General features: G+C 43.6%; 1 protein-coding gene across 2 annotated transcripts in view; it reads right to left on the bottom strand.

Annotated features, from left to right (window-relative positions):
- The window catches only part of MAMDC2 (MAM domain containing 2), a 163,746-nt gene that overhangs the window by 82,264 nt on the left and 69,415 nt on the right, over positions 1-12,067 (bottom strand). For both annotated transcript variants that reach the window (XR_001295975.2, XM_005683720.3), the window contains exons 4-5: positions 10,476-10,560; positions 7,213-7,350 (exon numbers count right to left, since the gene is read on the bottom strand). Coding sequence is in view for 1 of the 2 variants with exons in the window: in XM_005683720.3 (XP_005683777.2) it covers positions 7,213-7,350; positions 10,476-10,560 (223 nt within the window). In the remaining variant the exon portion in view is untranslated. The remainder of the gene's footprint in view (positions 1-7,212; positions 7,351-10,475; positions 10,561-12,067) is intronic.

Below are 12,067 nucleotides of genomic sequence, written 5' to 3'. Positions count from 1 at the left end.
AAAGGAGAAGCCCCAACAAGATGCTAGGAGGGGCGAAATCGTGTTTAGAATCAAACCCCATACCCACCAGAGACACTCAGAAGGCTCAAACAAAACCTTGTGTGCACCAGGACCCACAAGAGACTGAGCCAGATCTTCCTTTGAGTGTTTGAGTGTCTCCTGCAGAGGAACGGGTCAGCAGTGGCCTGCCATGGGGACAGGGACTCTGGCTGCAGCAGACCTGGGAGGTATGCCACGTGGCATAGGTCCTCTTGGAGGAGGTGGCCATTAACTCCACCATAGAGCCTCTGAGCAGACAACCCACAAACTGGAGAACAATTATAACAAAGAAGTTCTCGTACTGCTGCAAAAGTACTAGGGCCCACAACAGATTTCTCAACCTGGGGACTTTGACTTTGACGGTCAGTGGAATTTGCTTACAGAGCTTCCACAGGCCTGGGGAAACCTTCCCCAGGCACAGGCCTGTGCCTTCCAAGAGTCTTCTTGGAGAGCACAAATAAAAACCTTGTGTGCACAAGGACTCAGGAGAAAGGAGCAGTGACCCCAGAGGAGACTGAGCCAGACTTGCCTGTGAGCTTCCAGAAGTCTCTGGCGGAGATGTGGGTTGACAGTGGTCTGACGCAGTGTCAGGGGCACTGAATACAACAGTCCTGGGAGCCACAGCATGCTGGCATAAGTCATTTGGAAGGAGGTCACCATCACTGCCATTACCCCTACCATAGTTTCGCTTCAGGCCAAACTACGAGGAGGGAACACAGCCCTGCTCATCCACAGAAAACTGGATTAAAGACTTACTGAATATGGCCCCACCCACCAGAGCAAGACCCAGATTCCCCCACAGTCAGTGCTTCCCATCATGAAGCTTCCAGAAGCCTCTTTTTTTTTTTTTTTTTTTCACGCAGAAGCCTCTTATCCTTATTCATCAGAGGGCAGACAGAATGAAAAGCACAATCCCAGAAAACTAACCAAACTGATCCACGGATCACAGCCTTGTCTAACTCAATGAAACTATGAGCCATGCCATATAGGGCCACCCGAGATGGATGGGTCATGGTGGAGAGTTCTGACAAAATGTAGTCCACTGGAGAAGGGAATGGCAAACCACTGCAATATTCTTGCTTTGAGAACCCCAATGAACAGTATAAACAGGCAAAAAGATATAATCCTGAAAGATGAACTCCCCAGGTCAGTAGGTGCCCAATATGCTATTGGAAAAGACCAGAGAATTAGATCCAGAAAGAATGAAGAGGCTGAGTCAAAGTGAAAACAACACCCAGTTGTGGATGTTACTGGTGATGGAAGTAAAGTCTGATGCTGTAAAGAACAATATTGCATAGGAATCTGAAATGTTAGGTCCACGAATTAAGGTAAATTGGAAGTGGTCAGACAGGAGATGGCAAGAGTGAACATCGACATTTTAGCAATCAGAAAACTAAAATGGACCAGAATGGGTGAGCTTAATTCAGATGACCATTATATTTACTACTGTGGGCAAGAATCCCTTAGAATAAACGGGGTAGCCCTCATAGTCAACAAAAGAATCTGAAATGCAATACTTGGATGCAATCTCAAAAATGACAGAATGATCTCTGTTCGTTTCCAAGGCAAACCATTCAGTATCACAGTAATCCAAGTCTACGGCCCAACCACTAATGCCGAAGAAGCGGAAGTTGAATGGTTCTATGAAGACCTACAACACCTTTTAGAACTAACACCAAAAAACGATGTCCTTTTCATTATAGGGGACTGGAATGCAAAAGTAAGAAGTCAAGAGATACCTGGAGTAACAAGCAAGTTTGGCCTGGGAGTACAAAATGAAGAGTTTTGTCAAGAGAATGCAATGGTCATAGCAAACACCCTCTTCTAACAACACAAGAGATGACTCTACATGTGCACATCACCAGATGGTCAACACTGAAATCAGACTGATTATATTCTTTGCAGCCAAAGATGGAGAAGCTCTATACAGTCAGCAAAAACAAGACCAGGAGCTGTCTGTGGCTTGGATCATTAACTTATTGCCAAATTCAGACTTAAATTGAAGAAAGTAGGGAAAACCACTAATCTATTCAGGTATGATCTAAATCAAACTTCTTAGGATTATATAGTACAAGTGACAAATAGATTCATGGGATTAGATCTGATAGAGTGCCTGAAGAACTATGGATGGAGGTTTGTGACACTGTACAGGAGGCAGTGATCAAAACCATCCCCAAGAAAAAGAAATGCAAAAAGGCAAAACGGTTGTCTGAGGAGGCCTTACAAATAGCTGTGAAAAGAAGAGAAATTAACAGCAAAGGAGAAAAGGAAAGATATATCCATCTGAATGCAGAGTTCCAAAGAATAGCAGAGCGATAAGAAAGCCTTCCTCAGTGATCAATGCAAAGAAATAGAGGAAAACAATAGAATGGGAAACACTAGAGATCTCTTCAAGAAAATTAGAGACACCAAGGGAACATTTCATGCAAAGATGGGCACAATAAAGGACAGAAATGATATGGACCTAACAGAAGCAGAAGATATTAAGAAGAGGTGGCAAGAATACACAGAAGAACTGTACAGAAAAGATCTTAATGACCCAGATAACCATGATGGGTGTGATCACTAACCTAGAGCCAGACATCCTGGAGTGCAAAGTCAAGTGGGCGATAGGAATCATCACTACCAACAAAGCTAGTGGAGATGCTGGAATTCCAGCTGAGCTATTTCAAATTCTAAAAGATGATGCTGTGAAAGTGCTGCACTCAATATGCCAGCAAATTTGGAAAACTCAGCAGTGGCCATAGGACTACAGTTTTCATTCCAATTCCAAAGAAAGGCAATGCCAAAGAATGTTCAAACTACTGCATAATTGGACTCATCTCACATGCTAGTAAAGTAATGCTCAAAATTTTCCAAGGTAAGTTTCAACAGTATGTGAACCTGGAACTTCCAGACTTTCAAGCTGGATTTAGAAAAGGCCGAGAAACCAGAAATCAAATTGCCAACATCCATTGGATCATAAAAAAAGCAAGAGAATTCTACAATAGTACCTACTTCTGCTTCATTGACTACACTAAAGCCTTTGACTGTATGGCTCCCAACAAACTGCGGAAAATTCTTAAAGAGATGGGAATACCAGACCACCTGACTTGCCTCCTGAGAAACCTGTATGCAGGTCAAGAAGCAACAGTTAGAACCGGACATGGAACAACAGACTGGTTCCAAAATGGGAAAGGAGTACATCAAGGCTGCATATTGTCACTCTGCTTATTTAACTTATATGCATCATTAGAAATGCTGGGATAGATGAAGCACAAACTGGAATCAAGATTGTGGGGAGAAATATTAATAACCTCAGCTATGCAGATGACACTACCATTATGGCAGAAAGCAAAGAGGAACTAAAGAGCCTCTTAATGAAAGTGAAAGAGGAGACTGAAAAAGCTGGCTTAAAACTCAACATTAAAAAAACAAAGATCATGGCATCCAGTCCCATCACTTCATGGCAAATAGATGGGGAAACAATGGAAACAGTGACAGACTTTATTTTCTTGGGCTCCAAAATCACTGCAGATGGTGACGGCAGCCATGAAATTAAACAGATGCTTGCTCCTTGGACGTAAAGCTATGACCAACCTAGTCAACATATTAAAAAGCAGAGACATTACTTTGCTGACAAAGGTCCATATAGTCAAAGCTATGGTTTATCCAGTAGTCATGTACGGATGTGAGAGTTGGACCGTAAAGAAAGCTGAGCACTGAAGAATTGATGTTTTTGAACTGCGGTGTTGGTGAAGACTCTTGAGAGTCCCTTGGACTGCAAGTAGATCAAACCAGTCAATCCTAAAGGAAATTAATCCTGCATATTCACTGAAAGGACTGATGCTGAAGCTGAAGCTCCAATACTCTGGCCACTTGATGTGAAGAACTGACTCATTGGAAAAGACCTTGATGCTGGGAAAGACAGAGGAGGGGAGGAGAAGGGGATGAAAGAGGGTGAGATGGTTGGATGGCATCTCCGACTCGATGGACATGAATTTGAGCAAGCTCCAGGAGTTGGTGATGGACAGAGAAACCTGCAGTCCATGGGGTCACAAAGAGCGGGACATGACTGAGTGACTGAACTGAGCTGAGTAGTAACGTTGAGCATCTTTTCATGTGCCTTTTGGCCATCTTTATATCTTCTTTGGAGAAATGTCTACTTAGACATTCTGCTCATTTTTTGATTGGGTTATTTGCTTTTATGATATTGAACTGCATGAGCTGTTTGCATATTTTAGAGATTAATCCTTTGTTGGTTGCTTCATCTGCAAATAATTTTCCCCATTCTGTGCGTTGTCTTTTCATTTGTTTATTGTTTTCTTTGCAGTGCAAAAGCTTTTAAATTTAATTAGGTCCCATTTGTTTATTTTTGGTTTTATACAAAGCATTTTTGAAATAGATCTCAGTGGGTGGTGAATTTGGAGATTTTGATGTATAGCATTAGGTAAAGAAAAAAGAGTAAAATATTAGAACTCAAAGGCATCTTAGGGATCATTGAATTCAAATTCCTCATTTTCAAACAGGCTGGTGGAGACCCTCAGAAGTTAAGGGACTACCCAAAGCACTGAAGGACATTTGGTCCTGTCTAAAATGTCCCTAAGACATTTAGTCTGTGCACAAATCTCCTTGATATTTGGTCCTGTCTAAAACCAAAGAGTCGGACACGACTGAGCAACTGAACTGAACTGATTAAACTGAAAACCATTTGACACAGACCAAATAATGCTCACAGGTGTTTTAGAAGGGACCAAATTTCAAGGACCTTATGGGATAGACCAAATACCTTATAGACATTCTAGACAGGATCAAATATCTGCAAATCACCCAAAGTAATATAGCACTCTTATAACTGGGTCTGGAGCACAGCATTCTGACTCCTGGCCTGGTCATCTTCTTTATCCCTTGTTGATACAAACATGGTTGGAATGTTCTGTGGTCACAAATGAGAGGGAGGAAGAACTAGTGGTGACGCATTTTTCAAACAATGGGTTACATGTAATTAACATAGGCTTCCCTGGTACCTTAGATGGTAAAGAATCTGCCTGCAGTGCAGGAGATATGGGTTTGATCCCTGGGTCAGGAAGATCCCCTGGAGGAGGATATGGCAACCCACTCCAGTATTCTCGCCTGGAGAATTTCAAGGACAGAGGAGCCTGGTGGGCTACAGTCCATGGGGTTGCAAAGAGTTGGACATGACTGAGTGACTAACACACACACACACACACACACACACACACACACACACACACACACCATAGTCAAAGGGATGATTTGACACTAGTCCATAGGTCTGCTGCCTCTCCCAAGAATATGTGTTCTCCCAGCCAGCTGGTCCTTGGCATCATTAAGAATGAAAAATTATGCACTGAACAAATAATCATTGGATTATGACATTGGTTACCCAGAGGATCTGACTTTAGAACTAATTTTTTAGGGATCTGTGAAAAGTTCTCTAACACCAAAGGCTGTATCTCTGTGGTAATGACACCAAGGATTATTACAATTTTAATGCACTAGTCTTTCAAGATTCTCTCTATTCCTTGCACTAGAATTTTAAAAGATGGCAGAAAACAATCTCAAAATCAGCCTACTTCCATAAATTAAGAAATGTCATCTGGCTTTTCTTTTTGAAACCCCAAGACAGTGTTCATTGTTTTATTCATTTAAACAAAGGTTTCAAGAGGTAGTAACATTTTATTATTTTGAGCTAACCCTATTGTCATTTACGGAGAAGGCAATGGCACCCCACTCCAGTACTCTTGCCTGGAAAATCCCATGGATGGAGGAGCCTGGTGGGCTGTAGTGCATGGGGTCGCTAAGAGTCGGACACGACTGAGTGACTTCACTTTCACTTTTCACTCTCATGCATTGGAGAAGGAAATGGCAACGCATTCCAGGATTCTTGCCTGGAGAATCCCAGGGACGGGGGAGCCTGGTGGGCTGCCGTCTATGGGGTCACACAGAGTCGGACACGACTGAAGCGACTTAGCAGTAGCAGTATTGTCATTTAAAATACTCATGCAGATTCCTGAATTAATCTGTCATAACAGCTGATCATTCACCCTATACATAACACTCATTATAGGTGTGGCTCCTACAATGGCCACAAGTAGAGAGGGGTTGTGTGTCTCTGGGACCAAAATATGTATATACATTTGGAAACCTGAATCTTTTGTGTAACACCTAGGAGCAAAGAGAACAGTAAGGACAGGATGAAGACCGTCCAAGGCCAAGATAAGTAACAAGATGGACACTTAAAAAAGTTGGAGACGTGGTTAAAAATATTCACAAGAAGAGAAACTACAGTGACTGAGGAATGATGTAAAGTTGCCATAAAAAGTTGCCATGTGTTCAGGCAGCTGAAGGGGACACACTGTCATCGTCAGCCATTTATTGTGACTGAGCAGATCACCTAAATATCCACATGGCAAAGGATTAAAAGGGAAAATGTTACTGTGTGTAGCAGAATCAACATTCCTATTCTGTCCCTGATGGAAAGCCAGTCACCAGAACCTTCTCTCTGGTCAACAAGAACTTGGAGTTGACAAAAGGAATGTGTTGCAACCGTGAGGAGACCTAGGTTTTCATGAAGCCACCAAAGTCCAGGTGAGAGCTGCCGTAATCCACGAGGAAGCAGGCCCTTGCCTGGCCTCCCTATGTAGGGTCTTTCTCCCCCAGGCCCATTGATTACTGATACCCTCTCCTCTCCATTTTCCCTGCAGAGAACCAGCTCACTTGGCCACTAGGGGGCCCAGTTGCTCACCACATTCAGGACTGATCATCCGTAGTGGCTCACCTCCCTGCCAAGAGAGAAGTTCTTACGGACTCCTTCGCATCATTCAATCTATTTTTAGTGAAAAGTAACCTAGGGTTATTCCAGCCTTGTCTTTAGAAATGCTGAACGATAAACAGAAAAGAAAATAAACCATAGTATGGAAATGTGAAAATAGCAAAGCCCAGTCAGAGGGCAAGAAAAGCCCTGAACCGGGTGGCGTTCTCGGCTACAGCGCTCGCGTCTGCAGTTCGTCCCTGTCTCAAGGCTTACTCTTCCCTACTCTCCTGCCAGGCCTCTCCTTGCCTACTCACCCTCCTCTCACTGCTTCCTTTTCTGTTGACAGAGCCGTGGACAGGTCAATATAGTGGGGAAAGGGCAAACAGTTATCCTGGAAAAAGGTGTCCCCAGCTCACCCAGTTCACTCTTTAAGGTGTGATCCTGCGGGAGAGCAGACTGGGAGTTCCGCATATTTCCTCCTCCAACAAACCAGTTCACGTTGGGGTTCCAGTGGTTCACAAAGCCACAGAGATGGTTTTCTTCAAAGTCACATTCTGGCGGAAGAGAAATAAAAACAGACTTGATGGAGATGTAGTTATGCCTGCAGCTGCCCAAGCTCACTGCAGTTTGCTCTTACTCAGGTATGTTTCTCACTCCCTTCTACCACTGGGGCCTTTGTATCATGAGCCCTGGACAAAGTCGATCAAGAGGAGAGATTCTGTAATGAACAGAGACTATAATTCATCATTGCTTCTTTGGATTGTGGCCCATGTGGCTTGCAGTGTGACCTCTCCTAGTCTCCATTTCTTCCTATGTAAAACGGGGGGACACTCCCACCACACAGGGCTGTGGTAAGGGTGGACAGCTGCCAGCACAGTGCCAGGCACGTGGTTAGTGCTTGGTGGATCAGCCAACTCTGTGTCAGAGCACTATTCAGAGCTACACTTTTAGCTCCAGAAATTTTATCGATCACCTGTCTGGGAACCCATTCTTTCATTCCCTTCTCTCTTGATGATAGACAAGGTACTAAGCTGAGGGCTACGGCGCATGTTTCCTAGATGCTAGAGTTCACTGCTTTTCTTATAAACAAGATCTTAGAATAGTCGAGACAGGAATATCTTAGGCACTGTGCCCTTTGGCAGCTACTGAGTAGAGAAAACAAGAGAAGACAAAGAGACCCTCTCTCCCATTTTTAGGTGCATTGACATGCTTGCACAGATAAATTGTTCCCAGTCAACAGACTCCTTTGGGGGAGCAAGAAACTCATAAGCCAGTTCCTCCATTGACCCCCATAAACAACAGTTAAAAATACGAAATTGTCATTGTGCTGGTCATCTCCTATTGGCTCCTCCAGACCCACCCACCTTTCTTCCACCCTACTCCATCCTCCAGAGGTTGATGTGTATGGACCTATATGAGCTTCCTTGCCTGCTGGCTTCTAAAATGAATTCAACCAATGGAAGAGAAGAGGTGAACAAGGTTGGGGTTGTTTATTCCTGCAGTTCCCATTCTGCTAGGGTGCCATGAGTTGGCTGTGCCCCTCTACCGAGGGACCACACAGCTCTATGTTCTGTAAATCCTCCTCTCTTGCCCCTTCAGATCTCCAGTGCTGATGGTTCATGAGTCATCACTCTGGCTAGTCTTGGATTACTGCATTTTGACAGGCTTCCTTCACCCGCCCACACCTTTGTAGTCCCTTTGGTGAGTTTTCCTCAAATTACTAAGGTTGAATGTAATCTGTTTCCACTTTCTTGCCAGGGTCCTGACTGATAGTTATCAGTGTGCTTTTGTGTTAGCAAGCACTCAACATTTTTAAGATTTTCATTTTCAGCTTTTCTACTACAGGATCCACTGACCTATGCCCAACAGTCAGTGCTAAAGGCTGCTGCAGAGTAAAAGAAAAAGCAAAATATTCTTCAATGCACCAGGCACTAATCTGAGTACTTTATATGAATTAAATCATCTAATCCTCAAAACAACCCCACAAGGTATGTAATATTATTTACAGATGAGGAAACAAGAGAGGCAAAAGGAGTGTACAGAAAGAAAGATGAGGTGAGAGTAAGATCATACAGTTGAACAAGATAAAATATCAGGGCTCCTTTTGTGTTTTGAAAAAAAAAAAAAAACCAAAAACAAAACAGAAGCCATCCAGTGATTTGAATAAAGGAAATTAACATTTTTGACTGCCAAGCACAGTGACAATCACCTTCATATCCGTGATCTTACTGGTCTCTACAACAGTCCTTTCCTATGAGGGATATTTGAATCCCCATTTTGCAGGTAATGAAACAGAGGCTGCGGGGCACAGTGCATTGACTGAGCCAGCAGGTGGTGCTCCACCAGGTGTGTCTGACTGGCCTACAGTTTTAGCTCACTGTATCTTCATGAAGTGGTAATAGTCTAGGTCTGCTTTCTTTCACTTGCATTAGCACCATCACCAGCAGGTCAAAACAGAGAAGGAAGGCTCAAGGAATTAGTAAAGGCTCCTTTTTTTTTCAGAATTGCCCTTGACTCTTGTCTCTTCCTTTCCACAGCCATTCAGCCTCCAGTATTGTCAGTGCTAGAAAAAATCTCTCAAACCTACCACCTTTATCCCATTCCACTGCCGACCCCAATTTTAGGCTCCTATATCCCCCTCTTGGAGGGCGCAAGCACTTCCGAAGGGTTTTCCTATCTCTTATATACTTTCCTTGTTCCCAGCTCATTTTCCAGGTGGCAGCCAGAGTCAGCATCTGCGAGCCCAGCTGCAGGCCCCTCCCCGCTGAACGGCTTCTGGTGCCTCCCAACCACATAATCCAGGAACCCAGGCTCCACAGCTGGGATCCAGACTCTTTCATAACAGCCTCCCTCAGCACTGCTGACTCTCACTTCAAACACTACCCAGCCCCTGGCCTTCGCCTGGACACCCACTGCACTGTCCCTGCAGTGGGGTCTGCCCAGAATGAGTGCTTTCCTTCCTGCCCCGCTCCTTCACCGACTGAATTCCTAAACTTCCCCTTCTTGAAACAACAGCTCAAATGCATCTCCTAGATTCAGTCCTGTTTGGTTTCCTCCCCACCCCTCTCGCCTGCACAGCATGGTGTGTCCTTCACCTGCAGAACTGATCATTTATAGAGACAGCTTCAGTAGGAGACAATGGAAGGTGAGCAACCTCAAGCATAGAGAATGTCTGCTTTTGATGCCCTCCAAGAAGCTGGCACATAGGAAGCACCTCACAACCCTGCTCGAGTAGAATCTAAGTGACACTGTGATTGTAAACACAGAGCAGCGGTGTGTCAGAGAGGAAAGGAGGAGAGTGAGGAAAGGAGGCAATATGGAGGTAAACAGGATGCCACCTTTCTGGCAAATGTTACAAAAAGCTGAATCGACAGCCAACTAGAAATTATGTTTATTGGAATATGGAATATGTTGGGTTTAAGGCAGCAACTCAGGTTACAGTCACTTCACCTACTTTTCTTTCATCAACCTAGTCAGTCCAGGCAAACTCTTAATGACCCTTCCTCTGCTAAAGACAGAGGAACATCATACAGCATTCAAATGATGTGAAATTCAAAATGCACTACAGAGTGTAGTTTATAAAATACTCTGCCTTTACGATTGATTCAATTACTTCTGGCAACAGGAGATTTTAGAAAAAGATGCATGTTCTGATACAATGAAAAGGAAACCCACTTACCAATACAGTAGCCGGTTGTCATCTTGATTTCAAAGAGTGCGATGCTGGATGTATTTCCATGTCCTAGCACACCTTCTATTAAAATCTGCACAACACATGGGGTAGAAGGGAGTTAGACTTTAAAACACCATGTGTCCATTTTTAGTATTTCATCTACTAGTCAGAAGCTGTTCAGCAATTCAAGGCAAAATGAGATTGTCTCAGTTCGTTGCTGTTGGATACTAATCCCATGATGGAGTTTACTGAAAGAAGGCAAGTGTGTGCGTGTGCATGTGTGTACACAAACTCATACACATATTCTCAGAACTCTGAGGTGAGCAAGGTATCCAGTAAGAGCTCATTTGTCTTCCAGTCAGTTGCCTTCCATTGTAACCCCAGCCACCACCCTCTCCCGCACCTGTGGGGACACCAGTTGGCTGCAGATGGAAAGGAGACTTAGGTCCCTGGGCAAATCCATTCTGAACATGGCCAGGAACTGAAGGCAGAGTCCTCAGAGGGGTAAAAAATATCCCTTGAGAGAGGAGGCAGGTATGGCAGTTTGACCAGTGGTGGGGGGATCTTTGTATGAATGGAAGAGGCTCAAAACTCAACTCAACTTGTAGTTTCTATATTGATGAAAATTTGATAATTTTACATGAAGAATAGAGATTTTTTTTTTTTTTGGCTTCAGTAGTATCTGACTCTGTGCAACCAGGCTCCTCTGTCCATGGCATTCTCCAGGCAAACATACTGGAGTGGGTTGCCGTGCTCTCCTCCCAGGGATGTTCCCAACCCAGGGATTGAACCCAGGTCTCCTGCATTGCAGGTGGATTCTTTATCATCAGAGCCACCAGGGAAGCCCCAAAGAATAGGGAGAAGCCTAAACATGTGTGTGACTGATTACAAGCACTGTTTACCTTGGGTCTTACTTCTGAAAATATTTGCCTTTCCTTATGTGATTTTAGTCCAATATTTTGCAGCTATTCTGGTAGGTATCAGGTGTGATATACTGTTGGGGGACACTTTATAATAGGGAACTCAGGCCTCCAGTGCTCCTTCCCTCAATCCGCCCTGCTGTCTGATGGGAGGACTATATGCAGATACGGAATGTAGAGTACTGTATTCCAAAGCTTGTTGAGGAAGAAGAGATATGGGATAAGGAATTGAAAAGAGGACTAGAAATGGAGAAAGTTTTCTGGAAGCCTCTGCTTTGTCCCTCATGACAGGTTTTCACTAAATGTCATACTTCATGGCCAACTGAGTCCAGGCTTCATCCTCCTTCCTGCTCCAATCTACATCCAACTTTCTGTTACATTCTCTACCTTACTTTCCCAATACTTTTGATGGAACAACTTTCATCTCTGAAATCAGAACATGTCCTTTAAGTATCGTTCCTCTTTCAATGTATTTTCATTTTGTTTTTATCATAGTTACTGTTTTGTTAAAAATTATAGCAAAGGAAGCATTAGGAAGACAACACAAACATAAACACCCAACTTAGGAGAATGAAACAAAATTATAAGAAATGAGAATACTCCCTAAAGCCCATTGGAAAGTAAATTTTCATTGAAGAGGTTGGTTTAAGCCCCATTTAGATTCTTACACAAATCCCA

This window comes from Capra hircus, chromosome 8 (assembly GCF_001704415.2).
Source record: "Capra hircus breed San Clemente chromosome 8, ASM170441v1, whole genome shotgun sequence".
Classification (NCBI taxonomy): domain Eukaryota; kingdom Metazoa; phylum Chordata; class Mammalia; order Artiodactyla; family Bovidae; genus Capra; species Capra hircus.
The sequence above is the reverse complement of the archived record's forward strand: the minus strand, read 5'-3'. Positions and strand labels throughout refer to the sequence as shown.